The sequence below is a fragment of the Physella acuta genome, unplaced genomic scaffold (assembly GCF_028476545.2).
Source record: "Physella acuta isolate Inbredline_101_S28 unplaced genomic scaffold, ASM2847654v3 ptg000017l, whole genome shotgun sequence".
Classification (NCBI taxonomy): domain Eukaryota; kingdom Metazoa; phylum Mollusca; class Gastropoda; family Physidae; genus Physella; species Physella acuta.
Genome location: NW_026731537.1, coordinates 3,548,391 through 3,570,787, shown reverse-complemented (window position 1 = coordinate 3,570,787; position 22,397 = coordinate 3,548,391). Strand labels below are relative to the sequence as shown.

Here is a 22,397-nt window from a genome sequence, read left to right as displayed (position 1 = left end):
GATTAATAATTATGCTTTTTTTAATGTCTGCGGCACCATAATCGTTTAGTTTAGCCATGATCAGCTAGATGAACACGAGGAACCTCACGTGTTTAGCCGTGTGGAGGGGTTACAGTGCGAGCAACTTGACACCGCCGCACTGTAGTTAATGCTTGCCTCTCCAGTTGAAAATGCTGGGTATATAATTGTGATGTATTTACAGGGATCACATTCTAAGTGAACCCGAAAACACAACTAGTGGGGTTTTATAGGTAGTTAGTGGCGAGATCGTGTGATCCTAAACCACAGCACAAGAATCTGTAAACCGTTGACAGTTGTGCTTCTGCTTTTTACCTTGAATATCTGAGTCCGTCTTTTATCGCTAGAGTAATGTATTGACGCTGGCTATAAACTCTAGTGGTAGGCTGGGTCAGAAAATATTCAATTACCTAATGAGAGGATAATACTTTTAATTTCTTTTCTAATTGGATTGTTTTCAATTATTTTCAAATGTCATTGTGGCGTATCGAATTCCTGTACGAGAGCAACGAAACTGATAGGGAGTGATGATTGTTCTCTTGTAAAGTTGTGCTGGGATTGTTGCCTCTGGGGCTGGCATCGGATACCTGGCAGAGACGTGTACATAATTATCCTGCTTGACGAGCGGTTTCAGCATAGATTTTTGATGCCTTGATCCGCCCTGTAATGCTGCCCTGCGTTTAGATCAAGTTGATGCGACCGAGTGCCGTCCGTCGTCTTTACGAGGGTCAATCAAAATATTTTACATGGGGGGGGGGGGGGGGGGGGGGGTCAGGTAATGTTGATTGCATTGGATGGATTGATATTCTCAGTTTTGTAATCAGAAGGGTGCGAGTGGCTAGGCCACTGTGGTCAGTTTTAGCCAGTGAATATATGTTATTTGTTGTAGTGATTGTTCTATTGTTCGAGGTGGCATCTATGCTGTTTTACTTGTTTCTTCAGCACTATATAATTATAACTGAGTTATTTTTAGCTCCACGTAATAAACAACCATTTGAAGCTGGAGTGATTACATCAATGATAGTGGTTTAGGGCTAGTATTATGCTGATATTGTTAGTAGTTTAAGGTATAGGAATTTCTTTATACCCAGAGACGACATACATAAATTTAAAACTGATTGCAAATTATTTTTGCAGTCTTTCTCAAATAGTTCCTAAACCTCCCGTTAAACGGAAAGTCATGTGAATTTTTTTCTCGTTTATTCCAGGAGGTAAAGAAATGTCCGGCTGATGTAAAAACAGAAGATGAAAAAGGTAAGAATTTCGTATACTTTAGAGACTAGTTTGTTTGATTTTATGATTGCCAGAAAGTATGTATGAATTATGCTAAAGAGGGCTTTGTCATTTTAATAACAAGTGTAGGCAATTGTTCTGTACAAGTACAGGCAACGTAACTTGTGCATAGTATTAATGTGCAGGCTATAGTAGCTCAACGATAATGTAGACCATCATGAACAACACACCGTCCTTGAGTACTTGTACAGCTAGACTAGTAACGTGGCCACTTGACCGTGACATAGCAGTAGTAAGACGGGAGTCCACTTGAGGATTTAAATGTTGAGCGCAGCCTACCACTTGTCACCTTAAAATAGAAATACATGTTGACAGCCGGTCGGGCTTACGGTACAACTGCTGTTGTTTACAGTGGATCTCTATTGCCGTTTATTGATGCACTTTCCCCTTTTTCCCCCCGTCTGTGTGTTGGTCTGTCCACCTGTCTGTGTCTAATAGGGAAGTTGAAATTCGAGCTAGCTGAAGTCAGCCTGTACGTGATCTCACTGTCTGCTTGCTCCCCGTCCCACCCACCCTCTCTGTTTACACTAGAACGTCTGTCTGTTGTTATTTGAGACTTCTGTATGCTCGCTCAGCAAAATGAATAACGGTCAGACAAAAAAAATTAAGTTTAAAAAAAAAAAGATTAAAAGAAACATATAGTAACTCCAGCAGCTGTGGAGCTAATCTCATTGATAGTGGGACTGTCTGACCTAGCCTGCTGGCGCTGACGGTTAGCTATTGTTTCCAGACCTCCACGGGGTGACAGCAGGATAGAATCCTCTTTCAAATGTTGGCTATTTATGTAAAACGTTTTACTCTCAGTATGTACTTAAGACAGTGTTCGTACGAGATGACCCTATCTAATGTGACGGGAGATGATACCTACTTTCGTTTATAAAGAGTCAAGAAAATGTTTTTCCCACTTATGAAAAGAAGGATAAAGTAGTGTTATATTTCTACCAATGAAAAAAAAAAAACTACCCATAAAATACAGAAGTTGTAACTGAAGGATTTGAAGATAAAGGGAAGCAACTCAGAAAATACAATTACCATCCACATTTGACAGATTTTCCCCAATGCATTACCAGCAATATAAAACCGCATGCGTTAAATTTAAGCTGGGTGAAACTAAATTATTAGAATTGTGATAGCTGTCATTGTGATTTATGGACGGCCAAAATAAAATAATTCCCGAATCTATAAGCTGGAGGCACTGATGAGGGAGGGTTATGGATGAGTGTTGGCTGACAGTGTCAGCAGTGAGGTTGTTGAAGCTCTGTTCATACCCGTTAGCCGGGTTTGTTGTATTGGACTGTTGTGGTTACATACGTGTTCAATTAAGTTAAATTTTATCAGAATTCGGTATACATAAAGTACATACAAGGTTAACTCTTATAACTAACCCCACCCCCTGTCTGTGTACCAGGAATTAAAGAAGCCTTGAGCAGCGTGACCCCGGCAGGAGAGGCGGTCAAGCTTGAGGCGGTAAAGGATGAGAAGCTGCCCGCTAGGACTGAGGAAGTGGACATGGTCAATGTAATAGACACGGATGATGCCGAAGATGGGGCGCCGGCTGTCATTGAACCCACGCGCCCCGTTGCAAAGAAGAGTGGAGGAGGCAAATCTATGTTTGTTGAGTGAGTACACTTTTATTCTGTTCTTCAAGCTTCTTTGTTGAGAGGGAGTCTTTGAAAGGGAGTCTTTGAAAGGGATTAATGCCCTGCAGTCAATTTCTTTATTGCTGTAATTAAAATATTTAATGACGCATAAAAAAATCTCAAGTGCGCTAGTTTTATTGCCGTAATTAGGGACTGACAAAAAAAAAGTTTTTTTTGTGCATTTTAAAATAAAAATTATTTGAAGTTATAATTTGTTGAAATGAAAAAAAAAAGAATTTTCAATTGAATTGTAAGAATTCATTTTTTATTATTAGAGCACTGCTAAAACCATTTATAACTGCAACCTTAGAAAAATTCGGTCATTTAGTGTGATGTATGAGCTTGTATCCAAACTAAAGCCAGTGGTAGGAATTATCTGCTCCTGCGGGGTTATTTTTAGCCGCTCATACTTGACTGCCCCACCCTCTACCGGCGTAGTCTAAGCACGCACTACATGTTACAAGTATTGATTAAACGGGGGAGGGGTGCATGCTTTTTGACGAGAACAATCCATTTGTCGTCTTCGCGTTACCTCGCTGATGTTGGACATTGTCATTTCCTCTCTTAGCCCACCACCTACAGCTTGCCGCCGCCCCCTCTCCTTCCTAGGTTAATCCACGCGCCGTTTTTAGCCACACCAACCCTTATCGAATGTCGGGGAGAGGTTTTTTTTTTTTTGTTGTTGTTCAATTTTAAAAATTCGACTGAAAAAAACGTTGTTTTAGTTACTCCTACTTAATAATTTTATTAAAATCGTTAAGTGCGTTGTACTTTAAATATTTTTGTTGGGTTATGAATAATTAACAGTCAGCTTTAATTAAATAAACTTTTAATTAAAGGTAATTACTACTTTGGGTAATAGAACGGAGGGAGTTTAGTGCACTACGATGTTAAGATATAAACAACGAAATGATCAAAAGAAGAGATGGAGGATGTTTTAAATGATAATAGCTAGTATTCTTTTTTTAGAAATGTTACACACTTGTTGTGTAAACCCTAGGGTAACCGAACTGGTATAGGTACACATCCTTGACATGGGTCATACACGCGGTTTCAAAGTGATAAAATGTGTCCCTGGCTCATTACCTGTATTTACATAAGCAGCGTTAACCAGCGGACACGGTGCGTGTTGCGTGCCGCACGGACCAGCTTTAATTAGGGGCAGAAAGAGCATCGGGTTTCAAATGGTGTCAACCATACGGCCAGATGGAATACCGTCAACTACATTTTGGTCGGCGGATATCTCCATATGCGTTGTGAACTACCGCACGGCGATGATTTATTATCTTTAATTATAACTTGTAAAGTAGTGAGCTAAGGATAATCTGACAACGATACATCATTGGGATTAAAACTGTTTAATACCAACAATACAACAATATGGCTATTTCAGATCTTATCCCTGTCTGTTATTAGTGTTGTATGATTTCTGTACCTCAATTAACCTGATGGAACTTATTTTAGCCTGCTAACGCCTACACAACTACACCATTTAAAATGTGTGCCTAATTACATATGGCACATTGTTTTGTTTCTTGTTAATTAAACCTATACTTAACCCTATCTCAACTAATCAGTTCAACATTTATCTTATGTAGTCAGCTTACTATTTCTAGTTTGTAAGTTGAAGAAGTGCAATATTAAAGAGTCTTCCGTATGTATTGTGATAAGCTTATACAACTTGTGATTGATTGTTTAGTTTATTACAAGAGGTTGTATACATAATATTGCTGAGAGATATTAGACAACAAACAACTGCTAGCAGCTTATGAAACCACTACAGGGATAACAGTCCGCAGTTACTTGTCACTCGGTTAATGTTTCTCGGTACAGGATAGGGGAAAGCAATAAAACATCATGCAAATGTGTTCGTGGGGAGGGAAGTGGGGGAAATTAGGTTACTACTGTAAAACTGCGTTTTTTTTTTTTGTATTCGTTTTGCACCCAAACCTCCCTTCCCCCACCTCCGTGCTTCGTTATGGATCGTCGCATGGCACACACACACACACACACACACACACACACACGAACGTTTTCTGACTGAACCTCTCGCCTCGCATCCACCTCCTCTCTCAGCTGTTACGTCCACAACCCAACCACCACTGGGCCGTGGTCCAGTTTCTTTCTTCCTCGCTCCTGTTTTCACAGTTCTTTTGAGCGTTCGTCCCAGTGGTTTAAAAATTATTTCTATCTTAATTGTGCACCTAGTTTTCGGACAGCCATCTGGGTAGTTCTTTAATTACATATGTTTTATCAGTTTTTGTGCTTCGAGGCTTCTAGAAAGATTTCCTTAGATTGAAACCATATGTGACGTTTTTTTGTGCGTGAAACTCAGCCACCGCTGCACATAAATTGTGTTGTTGTGTTTAAATTAAGACTGATTTATTCGCCATAAGGATAACGTGATGGTTTCAGTTAGTTGTGAGTTTTTAGTTGGACATTACGTTAAATTATACCCGCATGATCGTTACCTGACATTAGGGGCATACATCACCGGGTACCTGTCTTTGTGCTGTAAACACTGCCTTTCTCATTCGGTTATCTGATGCTGGAGTAGTTATTCCGTTAATAACTCACGCGCCACTTTCTTTTGGCACGCCAAACGTGGATTAGAACACTGGAGTGTAGCATTAATTTACAATGCTGTTACCAGCACACTTTACACGTACTGAATTCGTCAGTCACTTGAATAGTTCTACTTTGTGTTCATTAGCTTTTCTTTTAACATATGCCCAGCTTTAACCTTTAGACACACTTTAAACCTCTTTCAAATTAAACATTCAGGGCCATTGGTACTTTCAAACATGTGAAACTAGTTTTTTACCGGTGCATATATATATATATATATATATATATATATATATATATATATATATATATATATATATATATATATATACACTCGTTACACATATGAATGCACACACATTGATAGACATACGTACATTACACTTCAGTTTCACGTAACAAAAGATGGTTTAGTAATAATTCGTAGCAATGATTATACTGATCAATATTGATGCACACACTGTACATCAAACGCACATCTGTCCAGTTGAATGCAGTGGAGCATAAACACAACTGTTGCAACTTCAATGGCAGATTTATATTTTAGTATACAATCTCGATCAGCTGTGGTTTTATTTTATTGTCCGCGTTTTAAATAGTCCATGACGTGATTCCCATAAATGTATCTAGGCAAGAATACGGTTTGGATGAAGGCAATATTTCCTGTTGCTGATGTCATTGGGTGAACTTTCACCTACAACCTTTCGCAGAGCTATATTAACTCTTTGTGTTTTCGTATATCATAACCGTGACTGGTTGTGTTAGCACGGAAAGAAAATAGAAGATATATATATATATATATATATATATATATATATATATATATATATATAACAATACTTGGCAAGGTGAAGTGTAACCATAGAGGTTCACGATTATCCTTCTGGTATTTGATACACAAATCTATTATTATTAGTTTTAAATGCGTGAAATAATATTCATTGGTTTAGTATTTTGATGTCTGGATGCACGTTGATAACTTTAGTCAGAGCAAGTGTAGGCATTCCTTAAAACATTCCTTGCTGATATAATTAACTTATTTTTTTTCACCTGTACACCTGTTCACCACTAGCAGCGTCTATCAAGTTTAATTTAAAATAAAATGTTTGCGGCCATGGTGTGTAATCCTCAACGGCATGTTGGATTAGTTGGGCAAATGTACTTCTCATACAATTTGTAACGACAGTGTTCCGTGTTTTAGGCCTACTCATTGTATTGTTAATGAATGATTGACCAATGAACGTTTCATCAACATTCACGTGTGGCTGTATCGTTTTCTACTAGAGAAGAATGTGCTGATAAAAATAGAATTTAAATTTAGAATTATTGAATGACTTTCAAATTGATGTTACTATAGTACCAGAGGAATAACTCCCACTCCTTACACTGAAACTCGGCTTAAAAAGAGTGTTGGCTTATTTAGCCTGAAGCTGTATACGAAGCATCTAATAAACATGATGGTGTAGGATGCAAGCTGCTGTAAGGAGGTATCGCTAGTGATTTCCTGATGGCAAGCCAGCGCATACGGCAGTGACGTGGGTCTTGTACTAGCGGCTCATGTAGAATTATCCTTGTATCGGGATTTTTAATTGTCCCCCATCTTGGTCTCTCGTGTTTTCCCTGAGAGTAAATTGCTTCTGGGATTGGTCGTCAGTGCCAGCGTGCGCTGAGCTGACGTTGCGTTATGTATTCATGCGCCGAATAGACTAGTGTCTTTTTTTTTGTAAGCAGCAGCGACGTAAATGAAATCCCTTCTAGAAGGAACACGCGCAGAGAGTTTTCACCATGGAACTGTTGATATGTTTTCCTACTGTTCTTCTGTTTTTATTTGCCATTTATGGTCTTGATGGACTGTTTTTTATTCTCAAGTGGTTTAAGTGCACAAGAATAACCTAGTGTAAATTGGGGTATTGTTTTAATACATTTGTTAGTTCTGTTGTTTACCTTCTGGTGCTATTTCTGGGATTTTCATTAGCGGGCAGACCCTAATCGTCACTTGTTTATGTTGTTAAAAGCATTAACTTAATGAGCTCTATATTATCCTTGCTGCTACATTTGTATTTCGAATTCATGTACATTTTTACACACACACATACATACATGTGTATATATATATATATATATATATATATATATATATATATATATATATATATATATATATATATATATATATATATATACACACATATAGTGAAAGGCGTATGGTTCAAGGAAAATGCTAGAAGAGAAACTTATTTGCTTAAGCAGGTGTCACATGACTAATAGTACTGGCATTTCCCGTACCACAGTATTGCGTCATAAATTGGATTTTTCTGCTCCTGAAGTCACGAGCACTGCTACGTTTCCGTCATTGATCGTTGCCCTTTGGGAAAATTCAAATAGTCATACTTCTGGTTCATAAGCCTTTCATGCATGTTTTGTTTCAATGAAACAAACTTGAGTCGTGTTTTTGTGTGGTCTTGGTGCATGATAGAATGGGTAACGTTAATGGCGTGTAATCCAATAATCTCTCATTTAATTACATTTAACCCTCGTTCTGTGCGTGTACTTGTGTAGGCGAATATGTATCTTGGTCGTGTTTACCTTCCCTTGATGAAATTGCGTAACGCGAATTGTCCGATCCAGCAACCCACAAATCTAGCAAGTCAGCCGTGACATTCTCTGATTAGCGGCTTTAAAGTCAAGCCTTCTTAGAACTAGCCTAGTTCTTCTTAGACGGAAATAGAAGCTATTGATTTTTTTTTACCTCGGGTAGTTTGATAAACATTTCCAGGTCTGAAATAACCCAGCATGCGTTGCTTTCCTATCTAATGTTTGCTTGTGAACAGGAAGTCCAGGTGTTTTAAATCCGTATTTTAATAACAAAAGCCTCGCTGTTATGCTGAATTGTAAAGATTTTGTCACTCAGGCTTTGTGTACAACTGTGAAGCAGGAATCTTTTACTTTGATATCAATTAATACGATTTCTTTTTTAACTTAGATTAGAATTTCTGTGGCATAGTTGTAATACATTCATCATTAGTGTTATACGTACAGTATGTTCACGGGGATATTCGTGATGGGTGTTTATATGGTGCAAAATGTGGATGTACTTTCTTAAGAAAAGCTGAAGGCGTTGTTTGGTAAACAGTGTTTGGTGGTGTTTGAATGTAAACATTGACTCAAAAGATGAACGGATAGAAGGACATAATGCCATCAGCGTCTTACTGGCCACTGTTGTTTCTGTGGATTACACTGACGAAAAGCTTACCGTAGTTAGCACGGTCGGCAGGACATGAGCAGCTATCTGTACCATCATCTCAATGGCGGTGGGGGATTTGGTGGCAACACACCTAACTCGACTCTGGACGAGATGATGTGTGGTCAAACAGATGGGAACCTGTCGTCTGCCTCCTCCAATGTTTCACCCAACAGCATGTATTTCAGGTACGGTCTCTCGGGTATTTGTGGTCTACAACCTGCCTGTATGCCAGGCTTTCTGCCCTGAACCCCCACATTAGTGATGAGATCTCTCCTCTTATTCTCCCCATCCCGCTCTTGGATATGATCTGGCCCCCTCAAGGTCCTGTTATATTTTGTTCAAAATTTTAAACTTCCTTCCTTGTCGTTTGGTTTTGAACCTTACATCCTTAAATACATAAAGGTACAGTATCTTCCCACCTCTTGTCTTTATACAGTACTCACTTATTTCAGATGCTAGTACACACCTTTTATAACTAGGCTAGAATAGAACTGTTCTAATTTCCCCCTCCCTCAAACCTTACACACACAACACATTTGCCTGTCCAACATTTACTTACAAGTAAGTTCTGATACCTATTATGTATTTAATTAAATAAAAATGAACATAAAATCCGCTTTGGTAACTTGTCCAGATAGAACACATACGTTTAACCCTGTTATAAAGCGATTTGAATTATGAAATTAACATCCATAGCACCAACACGCATACATCATCATTTATTACATCAAACTCGAGTGATTCAAATAATAATACACTTGGCCAAATGTACATTTTGATTTGTTCAATGATACAAACTTCACTTAAAATATCCTCATGGCTTCTGATATTTTCGAGATGATCTATTAATTTTTGATGAGCTGCTATCAACCGTTTTTCTGAAAAATAAACGTAATACAACGGTTGTTAAATAAATTCTCGGATGAAAGCTCATCATTTTTTGTCTTTAGGGTAGCACTGGATTATCTGTTGATGAAGCACGAGCTATAATTTTTTTGTGGAAGACGTATTTTTCTCACGTATTCGCTTGACTGTGCTTGACTTAATGAGATATATTAGCAGACGCAACAATGTTGACATTCAGGGGAGAGACATCCTATTCCCCAAGCCTGTCACACTTGTTCACTCCGTCAATCAATAATTAATCCATCGATCTGCCCTCCCTTGGCTTATATTACCGTACTTAATTTGATACACGCTCCCTGGTCACACAGGGGGCCTGTGGTGGGAGGTAAAGGTGAAATGTACGCCCTTTGTCTATTTAACTTATTTCAAGATCTTCCAGCAGAGCTGTGTCGAGTTATCAGGGCAAGTGTTTGTCTTGTCTTTATGCCAACACACCGGCCATCACGTAGCACTCCCCTCACATCACAGGTCGCTTGAAAAAGTTTAGATTCGTTGAAAAAGTTACCTGTCGTTTGATTTAGATAATGACCAATGTATCTTTACTGTGTTAAGCTACTGTCTTGAGACTATCTTGTCCAAACGAGGCCATTAAAAACCGTGGGAGTCTTCCATCTGCTGGGGTGTTAGATGTTTACGGGAGGATCAAAGAGCATGTTGGTTGACAGACGTTACCGGAGTATGCTCTCACGACCCGGTAGACGTGTGCACGTGCGGTGAGGTCGTTCTACCCCAGCTCCCACACCTGCTGCATTGTTCCGTGCACCACGTGATGCCCCCGTATCACTTGTCCCTGGCCTGTGATGTGGTAACGTCAAGTGGGAGATGAAAAGGATAGCCTTTTTGTTTGATTTTGGCGGCCTGATTAGTTCAAGTCGAGGATACAAATAGCGCACTCAATGAAAATGTTCCCGTTGAATGTAAATAAAGGCTAGATCAGACTCAGAGCGTAACCAACGAATTACTGGTGGAATGTCACATGTAGGACTCATAGTTGCTTAAATACACCTCGTTTTTTTTTTTTTAAAGAGACCCATTACAATAAGATGTTCTCTTTAATATCAAAAGCATTTGTACTTCCTATTTTTAAATGTAGGAATAAGCGAAATTGCCTTTTTTTTTTTAAAGAAATAAACAAACCAATGTCTAGTTAATTCAGCCACTTAAGGGTTAAAATATTTTGTTGTATTTTTATCCTTGCTTTAAAACCTTTTAAACGCCATAAGCTGTAATCCTTATATTGTAACAGCCCATCAATGCTTCTCATATAACGAACCTGTATTTTTTCCTTCAGCAGCTCTGTTTTGATCAGGGATTTGGATCTAAGCGAGGACAGCGATGCCGAAGCAACGGTAAGTAAAAAAATATTCTTTCATGTCATCGAGGGATAAATGTAATACATGGGAAAAAATGTATCAGTAATGTTGTTAGTATACAGCATCCCCCCTCCATCAACCTTACAGTTGGTTTACATTGTGGTACAAAATACCTCAATACATCAGTACATTTTCAACTAAAGTGTGAACACGGCTTTCCCTAATCAGTCGAGTTCTAGCCTTCAAAGAAAGAGGTTGCAAGATCAAATAACATTAATGAGAGCCGACCTTTTGAGCCTCTGTATTTATTGCTTACGCCAATGAATCAAATATCTCTCTTCTATCACAATCACACATTTTCACTGGTGTCAGAATCCACACCGTTCGTGTTGATCTTTCTGATTCACCGGCATTGTTAAATTATCTTTTTGTTACTGGATCTAGTAACGATACAACTGGTGCTATTACTAGAATTATCTGTTTCATTTGTAACGTTTAGACCTAATACACAGCTACTATTGCTGTTAAATTACTATTCTTTTATCGGTAGCGTTTAGTATTAAAAAAGTGAAGTTTGACTATTCAAAAAAATTAATAACAACTAAACCTACAACGTATTTCTTCTGATTTTTTTTATTGAACTTTTTGTTCTTTGTAACGTCTGGTATTGAAACAGTGAGCCCGCTCCATATGGTGGCTGTTGCCTATACGGCCCGCCCACATAGACCTTCCCCTGTAGTAAATCGATATCAACCACATACTTGAGGCCCATCTCGTAATAACGTCAGTCGCTTAATGTTTTAGCTCGCATCTCAATTCAAAGTACCCGCAGAAACGTTGTTACTACAAAGTATACTATTTATGTATGTAAGTAAAGACAGACGAGTATTTTATGGTTATGGCCAGACCCTGGAGGTCTGTGATTATTATTAGATTAAACTTCAACCCTCGTTAGAAGCTCAGCCTCTGGACGCTGTCCACTTGATGCCAGCAATTATACCATGATTTCCCCTCTCACCCGATGACGTTCTAGAGAGCTGTCATGGGCAGTACTTTGAGAAACTTGGATTTAGTTTAGCAGACCAAAGCTCTTTTAACCCGAGCAAACACCGGGCTGTAATCTTCGTTAGCTATCCTAGAGGATCGATAGCAATGTCAGTGTTTTTAATATTTCTGGCCCGCGCCTAACAGGCTCACGCTGTTTAGTGCTGCCCGGCTACAGTGCATGCATACCTACGTTCAAATACTGATTATAAAAAAATTCACAAGTTCGTAACTTATAACACTCATCTAGATCTAGCTGGGATGTATTTTCTATGTCGAGTAAGCTAGCGATGAAAACACTCCACGGTTGTGGCTGTGACCCATCGTACCCGCATCTCTCACATGAGCGGCTTATCGTGTAGCTAGCTTTACTGACAGATTAACCAACCCATCTATTCCATAATCTATCAGTTAGCTGTGCTAAATCTAACACCGTTAGATTAACCAAATAATCTATTCTGTAATCTGTGTCACGTACCTGTACTAAATCTAACACCGTTAGATTCATCAACCCATCTGTTAGACGTTGCAAAGACTAGAAACGTGTGCAAACAATCGCTGACCTTTGACATTTGACTCAACAAAAATACCTTCTAACAGTTTTCACGCCAATGACATTCACGATGGTCTGAGCAACGACTTATGGTGGAATTTACTACATAGCTACTAGCAGGCACAACTTTCTACTTGGTGGACATGTCCCTTTGTGGTGGGGGGGGGGGGGGGGGGGGGAGGGGGGGGGGGAGAAGCGTCATGGTGGTGGTAGGGGAGCGTGGGGGCGTCATGGTGTTAGGAGAGTATGGTGGTGGTGGGGCCGTCATGGTGGTGTTGGAAGGCGTGATGGTGGTAGGGGGTATCATGCTGGTGGTAGGGGGTGACATTGTGGTAGGGGAGCGTGATGGTGGTGGGGGGGGGGGCGTGATGGTGGTGATAGGAGAGCGTGGAGAATCAAAGAGTTGTTGATGAAATCAAATTAGTATAATGATATTCGCTGAAATAAATATATGGCCTTATTCCTATTGAGAAAGATTTTTTCAGTCGCCAGTTCCCAATAACACATTTTACACCACTCCCCCCTCCTTGTGTTCACTTTTGTAGTTGTACACAGCTAGGTAGTCTAGCCTGCATTGGTTAATATAAAGTAAGCAATACTTGACCAATGTTTACTGGTTAATATAAAGTAAGCAATAGTTTACCAATGTTTACTGGTTAATATAAAGTAAGCAATACTTGACCAATGTTTACTGGTTAATATAAAGTAAGCAATACTTGACCAATGTTTACTGTTGCTATTCCAGTCTGAGGACAACACCAGTGCCAGCCAGTCAAAGAAAGGAAAAGTTATTGAATCTTCTTCAGGTGCACCAGTCAAACGGTAAGTTTCCTTATAAGAAACTTCTAACCATTGTAACCCAGCCACATCTCTAGTAATACTTGGTTATAACCTGGAGCCTCAGTGAGCCACTCATTGTTAAAATCTGAGCCACCCAGTATCAGCCCATAGTTAAAGCACAGAGCCACATTAACAGCCCATTGTTAAAACCAGAAGCCAAACTAACAGCTCGTGGATAAAACAGGAAGTTACAGCGTTGACCCCCCCCCCATTAAAACCTGTAGCCTTGTCTCTCACCTGTGTTGTCTGGCACCTAGCTGCCTCTAACAGCGTGAGTTGTTGACCAGCTACACCGATAAGACAAGCTGTCACAGCACAAAGAGAATCTTGGGCGTGAGTAGTTTACACAACAGCCAGACGCTGCTAGCCCTATAAATAAGCCAACATAACCCACCCACCCTATCTTTCCTCCCAATTTGTTAACATTCCAACGGATAGTGGGTTGGGCTAGGAAAATGTAAACGCTAAAAAACGCAGCTTAATGCGTGTAAAATGAAACAGAAATAAACCTCTCCATTTCATTTTTATGTGTTATTTAAAGACAAAACTAGAGATGGCTTATGAGAATGGAGATGAAATTCCTAAAGTCTACAAAAGTTAGAATGTGGTATGTCAATATTTGACCGAAAAACGTACCCACCGAGCTGTTTATTCGCAACATAACACAGCTAGGATGGTTCACATAATGAATCTTCGTGGGGCATACATGTGCTGAGTCGAACAAGTTCAAGTTTCATGACAGAGGCCGACCCGATGCTTTCCTACAAAATTAAGCGCTCGACAATATTACCGTAGTAAATTTAGGGACGTTTAAAATCTGAATAAATGCATTTGTTTTCCTGGTCTTTGTTCTCTTGTACCAGCTGCAGCACTGGGTTGAGATTTGTGAGAGATTCGGTGCGACCATGGGTCTCATTGCGAATCTCCCACTAATAAAACAAATAGAAAACAAAAAGCGAGCTAATCGGAAGTGATATTGATCTCTGTCCGAGTGCGCTTTGTATGGCTCCAGAATGGCATCTCCTTACTGCCGGGTTTGCCGGGGCCGTTGGACGGGTAGTTTTCGGGTAGGCTGATTGTTTGAAACGTGTACTCAGCTGAGTACTGCTAGATCTGACGCGCCGCATACTATCTAAACAGTCCAAGAAAATCGATGTGATTCCGTTATGCCGCCATGGTTTTAATTAGCTTTCGTGGCATCGATCTTATTTGCTTTAAAAACAACGCCAGCTAGTCTAAACATTTTTATAACTGACTTTTAAAGGCGTGTGGGCCATCTTTAAAACGAGTAATGACATAAACATGCCACGGTTTGTCCAATAATCGTATAATAACAAAGCAGAGTTAACTGTAAGAAGTAAATCCCCCTACAGTGTAATTTACATCTCTGTATTTCCCCCCTGCCCCGCCCATCTCTCTTCCGGTTTTCTGGAAATCTCTGTCCCTAGCTCTATCAGCATTAGCATATTTGATCCCCCCTCTTAAGGTGGCCCGTCTGGAAGCAACTGTGCCAGATTTTCTTTTCATTACAAGTCTGTAAGGACGCTTGCTGATGTCTGTCATTTGGTATGCATTGCTCTTCCGTTTGAACGCTCCTTTGAATTGATTACACAAATTCATTGATTTCTGCTTGATTTTTTTTTGTGTGTGGTGTAACGCTGACAATTGAAATGTTTAGAATACATGAAGGGGGAGATTTTTGCTGTACCGTTGTGCGTGTGGGGGCGTGAGTGTGCGTTAGGTAAACACATCATAATCGAGCGCTCGTGGGATTTCATGGGGGGGGGGGGGGCTATGACATAGATCTGAGGTTAGAAACCCGCCTATGCTACTTAACAGCTCTACTGAACTACACTGTTGGTTTTGATTCACGTTACAACCCCCACTTCACGTTGAAACATTCACGTTACAACCCCCACTTCACGTTGAAACAGTCACGTTACAACCCCCACTTCATATTGAAATAGTCACGTTACAACCCCCACTTCAGATTGAAATAGTCACGTTACAACCCCCACTTCAGATTGAAATAGTCACGTTAACAGCCCCTTTTCATTTCACATGTGCCCATTTACTTGGTGTAAAGCCACAAGCATATTAGGTGTTTTCTTTTTTCTAAGGAAATTCATAGACATAGATTTAGTCAATATTCGTGTATTCCCGACCTTCTGTGCTTACTCATAGTTTTCTGAGGCTTGCCTTATTAGCATAGTCTCTATAACTTGATTAAAGTAGTTTTTTTTTTCATTGTGAAATATATCACCGCTGAAAGCCGTTTTTAGTCAAACCATTTATCATTCATGAGGTTTAGACACCCCGGCTTTAGTTTCTACTTGTTTATTTTTCACAGCTAGCTAGTGTTAAAGGTCAAAGTTCATCGAGTTAAAAACCTCTGTCTGGGAGTAGAAAAAGGTTATCAATGCAACCCTGTTGTTTCCATGTTTTATTTGACTCATTGTTTTGCCTATCTTTTAATGTAAGGTGTTAGCATGGTAACCTGCAGTCATTGGTAGTGTGGGTATTGACATGCTTTATAAACCTCAAGCCGTTAAGCCCGTCTATGGGACATTCCCGGGTAAATTTCCTCTCACTGGGCAACTCAGTTAAAACATTGGTGACCATGCAATCCTCCTTTAGTCGAGGTAAAAAAATACACAATGTACGGTACGTAGGTAAGATGTACTTATAAATTGATTTGCTTGACCTTCAGTACGTATGTCCCTCCGCTCTCCCTATCGCCAAGAGAAATCACTTTTGGATTGCTGTAAATCCACTCAATTGTTATCTAGTGAGAAAAAAAAATGGGGGTGGGGTGGGGTTGTCGTAAGGGTCGTGTTTTGTGAGGAATAAATTTAAATTGTCCATTCCTGCCACGTCCTCTACTGATTGAGGGGCTCAAACCCCCGAGGGTGGGACTTCCAAATTTTCCAGACTAGACAGCAAATGATGTCTTGTAGTCGCGAGTTTGTCAACTATTGTCCCCATATACCCAGCACAGACCATCTACGTGTAGACACTGTTTGTAGACCTCGGGTATAAAGGTAAAATTAAACAGGGTATTAAACATTATTAAATGTGATATTAAAAGACTGAAATTGAATAATACACAGCTTCAAAGAGTAATTAGTTTTTTATCCGGCAAATTTAATTTAAAATTCCGTAATATAGGGTTAGAAATAGCTCACATGACGTCATAAAAATATCGGCGGGGTGGGTGGTGGTAGGAGACAGCTTTTAGCGAAACCAGAATTAGAAGATTTATGGCTGCCCCACATGACGTCATATGCGGGGGAGGGAATGGAGAAATGACGGTGTGGGCCGTATGACGTCAGACGCGTGTTGTCGCTCATAACATTTGAATTGGCTCATACACAATTTTTAACGTCTCTTCCCCTCCCCCGATGTTTACGCCAATTAGTATGCTGTGGGAATAATAAATCCGTGTAAATGACGAGCTGTTGATTAGGTTTGGGGTGGCCGGATCATATGACATAGCGCTGTGATAACGACGTTGATGAAACTAGGTCACACTAATGGAATTCTTAAGTACCTTTTAGTTAAATTACCCGGAGAGATAACGGATACAACATCAGATCAATTTTCCGGCTTCGGTACGGTACACGGCCTGCCGGTTCATATTGGATTGGATTAAGCTAACAAAATGGTTTAGGTTTTGGGTTAAGAAAAACAAAGAAGCGATGCCCGCACTTAGTTGCAGGCTGAAAGCGATAACCGTTATCCTAATGAAGTTTACCGCTGAAAAGAATTGTGTGCCGTTTATTCCGTGAGACCCTGCTGGATGGCAAAGGTTTTTGAAAGGCTGTATTCAGCAAAGCGTGACAAATCGCAGGCAGTAAACCACCCCACTCCCCCCACCACTCCCAGCTATTACCGGTAGTGTGCTGAAACTAGGCTACATCTGCTCCATGCGAGCTGAACTGTTCCACTCGTCTTCTTGACATAGTCAACTCTTAACTCGTGCCTACTTTTATTTACATTCTAGAGGGAATTCCCGAACGTTTCAAAAAGTTAGCTTCTCAAGACGGTCTAGTTAAGTCTAGTATTCTTAACCCTTACATATCAAGACTTGGTACAGGCCTACCGTGGATATTTTTGTTTAATTAACAGTCGATCCCCATCTGGGGGATGTAACTCAATGCCAGCTACAGCAGCAGATGTGTGAGCCAGTATAATGGAGGGAGATGGGGAGCCCTTAGTGAAGACTTACTTTTTTTACGAATGATAATTTTTTTTTTTTACTTTCAAATAACCAAAGCTTTGTAACTATATTTGTTAGGGCACATTTATTTATTTTAAGCGGAAATCGGTCACAAGTGAACAAGTGTCATATATACTGTAAATTTTCAATTTCTCAAAACTCACTCATGACAATAATAAAAAAATAACAAGTGAAAATTTTAATATATTACAAAACCATTTTTAGTGACATTGTGAAAATGTATAACTCTTATCACATGATTTTCGTAAAAAAATATTATAATATTGCTATGCCCACGTTCACTAGATATTAAAATAACCACAAAAAATAATATGAACAGAACTGATTTTGTAAGAAAAGATTTTGTAAGAAAAAATGTGCTAAAAATAGCTGACTGCCGGCCCTCCCTTAATAATGAACTACATTTTTTTTTTAACTTGAAGACAACAGCTGTGCTAGTGTGTGTGGCTCATGTAAAAAAAATATCACTCATTACCCTATCTCCTGTGTGGCTTGACACGTCATCTACAGTCAGAAATCTGTCAGTTCACGTCCAACCACTGGATGATCGCCCCTCTCGGTCTTCTGACCATCGCTGTCTTCACTCTCTAGTATAGTCTTAGATTTTTATTTTTAAATGTGGGGCCGACCGTCATGTTTTAATGAGTTTTTTTTTTCTCACTCCCATTAGCCGTCATGAAATATTTTCCTTTGGCTGGTAAACAGCTGCCCGACAACTTCCTTGTTTTTGTTTTCATTGGTTACTAAGATTAATTAACTGCTGACGTTGGCGCGGTGCATGCACGTGACTGCACATACTCCAGATAATTGTTCATCTCGTTAACACACACGCATACATTGGTTTGGCCTTTAGTTCTATTACCTTTATTATAAAAAATATCTTAGTTTTTTTCTTTTGAACATTTCCATGTGCCTTGGGTGGCTTAATACAGGGATTACGTACAAACAACATGTTTCTGTACAAGGAAATGCTGATGTTGTACTGTGTAACTACAACTGTTGTTATCATTCCCTGTCGGTGAGGACATCGATTAGCCAATGTCGTGTCGTGTAGGAGCACTGTTTATTACCCATAACACCCAGCATCTGCTCACGACACCCACCCCCACCCCCCCCCCCCCCCTGCTCTTGTCTTGACGGAGCTGAATTTAGCCCTCGCTCCCACCCCGGTATCTCGATGTTTGCCCAGAGCCGGACGTGATTCCTTTATTAGAAGTTACCACTGTCAGAGGCGGTTTAATACAAATACTGGAGGGCGACACGTCGTGTGAGGGAGGGAGGGGGAGGGGGGACTAGTTTGAACACTGATTAATGAATGCAATTAGGTTATTCTAAATAGTAGATGGGGTTTGATAAAAACACAATAACCGGGGCCATCGGGCGTGATATTAAAATTTTACACCAGTCATTTCATCAGGACCGACGAATAATTTTTTTCTCTTTATTCCACGCGCCTCATCCCCTCCCTCCCCCAGCGCATGATTTGCCGTGCCTTAATGCATCACACAACTTGAGGCCATTAATCACATTCAATCGATTTTTTCCCCCTGGTGGTGCTACGGTGGTTCTGTTTTCCTGTTTCTCAATCTTATTGTCCAGATGTTTTTTTTTTTTTAATTTTTATTGAAAGAAAAAAAAATGAATGAAAGGTGGATTTGGATGGTGAAAAAAAAAACTGAGCATGCTTAATTGCACGTGATGTTTAAAAATATGAAGGTTTTAACACGCACAGGTTTTTGTTATTTGGACTGGTGTTTATTATGCGTCAAACAATTATTTTTAGTCTCAGCTCGTCTGTTCTGTTGCTGGAAAAAAAAATAATTCCATTTAAAAACATTTGCGTTCTTTGTGCGTCTATTCCCCACTCTGCCCTTATCTTGGTTAGCCGAGTGCGATCTAGTTTTAAATGTAGAACCAAGATTACACCGAGGACAATTGTTATCTCAATAGTGGGAACACTAAAGCCACAAGGAAACTATTGTTTAGTGATTCACTGTGGGCTGATTAGATATACTAATTACCCCCTTATTCATTCCAACTCACTTCATTAGGCAATTTTAGGCAATTTTAGACATTTAAATGCAGCTCTCATACCATATAGAAAAGTCTTTTATAATCTTATGTTTTATTCTTTGTTGTTGTGGACCCCTAATAGAATGATTTAGAAGAATATCCACATATAGTTCCCTCTTCACTACTTGATGGTTAACCTTTGACCCTGTCAGTCAGAGGATTACCTGTCTTTATAAGATAGCAAAACATGACTTATGTCCCTGTTCCCCCTTGATGGCTCACTGGCTATCTGATAGGTCACCTCTTATTGTCTGGCTATCTGATAGCTCACCTTTTAACCTGATAGACTGTGGATAATGTTACAGTTGTAACATTTCATGGTTACAAGTTAGTTTCTAACTAACATTAAGTAACTACATCACGTTATTAAACTGTGGAATGTCTCAGAAGATAGTTTACTCCCTGTTTCCCTCTTCACTATCTCTATCATACTACCTCCACTATCTCTATCATACTACCTCCACTATCTCTACCATACTACCTCCACTATCTCTACCATACTACCTCCACTATCTCTACCATACTACCTCCATTATCTCTACCATACTACCTCCATTATCTCTATCATACTACCTCCACTATCTCTATCATACTACCTCCATTATCTCTATCATACTACCTCCACTATCTCTACCATACTACCTCCACTATCTCTATCATACTACCTCCACTATCTCTACCATACCACCTCCACTATCTCTATCATACTACCTCCACTATCTCTACCATACCACCTCCACTATCTCTATCATACTACCTCCACTATCTCTATCATACTACCTCCACTATCTCTATCATACTACCTCCACTATCTCTATCATACTACCTCCACTATCTCTATCATACTACCTCCACTATCTCTATCATACTACCTCCATTATCTCTATCATACTACCTCCACTATCTCTATCATACTACCTCCATTATCTCTATCATACTACCTCCACTATCTCTACCATACTACCTCCACTATCTCTATCATACTACCTCCACTATCTCTACCATACCACCTCCACTATCTCTATCATACTACCTCCACTATCTCTACCAAACCACCTCCACTATCTCTACCATACTACCTCCACTCCAGACGTATACTTCTTGTCACTAAAATAATGAACTACCTCAGCTGAAACTCAACCCCCTTCATAAAAAGCTGGAAGATAATGACATTAACATTTTCAATTTTGTTGTTAAAAAGATTCTAATACAAAAAAAATAAATAAATCAATGTCTATTCTTTAATTACCTCAGGTGGCTAAAAAACTAGCAATTTGATGAACAAGTAATTGATTTTTAAAAAAGTTTTTTATACACTTTATTGTGATAGACAATGTTAATGTATGTTGCATTTATAAGAACATTTTGTAAAGAAATGTGTTTATACATAGCTATGGTAAAGAAAAATAACTGTTGGTTTTCAGTTTCATTTCTTTTTTAAACTAAGTATCTGTAAAGTCACACAAGTGCAGTAATGGCAGTTTTGCATTGAGTTTTTATCTCTCTCTCTCCTCTGGGGTTCAGTCTGTCTTAAGTTCTCTCTCTCTCTCCTCTGGGGTTCAGTCTATGTCTTAAGTTCTCTCTCTCTCTCCTCTGGGGTTCAGTCTGTCTTAAGTTCTCTCTCTCTCTCCTCTGGGGTTCAGTCTATGTCTTAAGTTCTCTCTCTCTCTCCTCTGGGGTTCAGTCTGTCCTAAGTTCTCTCTCTCTGTCCTCTGGGGTTCAGTCTGTGTCTTAAGTTCTCTCTCCTCTGGGGTTCAGTCTATGTCTTAAGTTCTCTCTCTCTGTCCTCTGGGGTTCAGTCTGTGTCTTAAGTTCTCTCTCTCTCTCCTCTGGGGTTCAGTCTATGTCTTAAGTTCTTTCTCTCTCTCCTCTGGGGTTCAGTCTATGTCTTAAGTTCTCTCTCTCTCTCCTCTGGGGTTCAGTCTGTCTTAAGTTCTCTCTCTCTGTCCTCTGGGGTTCAGTCTGTCTTAAGTTCTCTCTCTCTGTCCTCTGGGGTTCAGTCTGTCTTAAGTTCTCTCTCTCCTACAGGGTTCATTCCCCCATGTCTTAAGTTCTCTCTCTCTCCTACAGGGTTCATTCCCCCATGTCTTAAGTTCTCTCTCTCTCCTACAGGGTTCATTCCCCCATGTCTTAAGTTCTCTCTCTCTCTCTCCTACAGGGTTCAGTCCCCCATGTCATCCAGCAGTAGCAGCAGTAGCTCCAGCTCTAGCTCCAGCTCCGAGTCAGAACCTGATGATGATGATGATGACCCTGAGGGTAATGACAGCAAAGAGAAAGCAACCCTCCAGAGAAAGTCATCTGAAAGAAGGTATGGACAAGCATTTGAAGAAAGTTGTGTTCTTATATGTGATTACAAATTGTTTTTTCTAAACCATTGTTCACACTGAAAAAACATTTTGTTGTTTCTTTTTGAAGGTTGTCATCTAGTTCTTCCAGTAGCAGTGATTCTAGTTCAGACTCTGGCAGTGAGGATGAGGAAGGTAAAGAAGAAAGGCTGGAAACTGTTGCAGGGAGAGGAGAGAGGACTCCACCATCTCCCCCCTACAGACCTGGCCCTGCCTCTGTGGGAACTCCCACCGCAGTCGTTCAAGAAGTGGGTTGGCTTTCTATTGCATGTTCCTACACTTAAAATTTTCACCTCATTAGTTTCATCATTTTACTGTTG

At 39.8% G+C, this 22,397-nt stretch overlaps 1 protein-coding gene across 2 annotated transcripts in view; it reads left to right on the top strand.

Annotated features, from left to right (window-relative positions):
- Positions 1 to 22,397, top strand: part of LOC131938345 (serine-rich adhesin for platelets) — a 47,631-nt gene that overhangs the window by 14,958 nt on the left and 10,276 nt on the right. Inside the window, exons 6-11 of one of the 2 annotated variants that reach the window (XM_059296362.1) lie at positions 1,227 to 1,272; positions 2,720 to 2,930; positions 10,964 to 11,018; positions 13,325 to 13,401; positions 21,891 to 22,040; positions 22,148 to 22,325. In XM_059296362.1, coding sequence (XP_059152345.1) covers positions 1,227 to 1,272; positions 2,720 to 2,930; positions 10,964 to 11,018; positions 13,325 to 13,401; positions 21,891 to 22,040; positions 22,148 to 22,325 — 717 coding nt within the window. Of the gene's footprint in view, positions 1 to 1,226; positions 1,273 to 2,719; positions 2,931 to 10,960; positions 11,019 to 13,324; positions 13,402 to 21,890; positions 22,041 to 22,147; positions 22,326 to 22,397 lie in introns of both variants that reach the window. The other variant, XM_059296353.1, reaches the window with a different exon arrangement.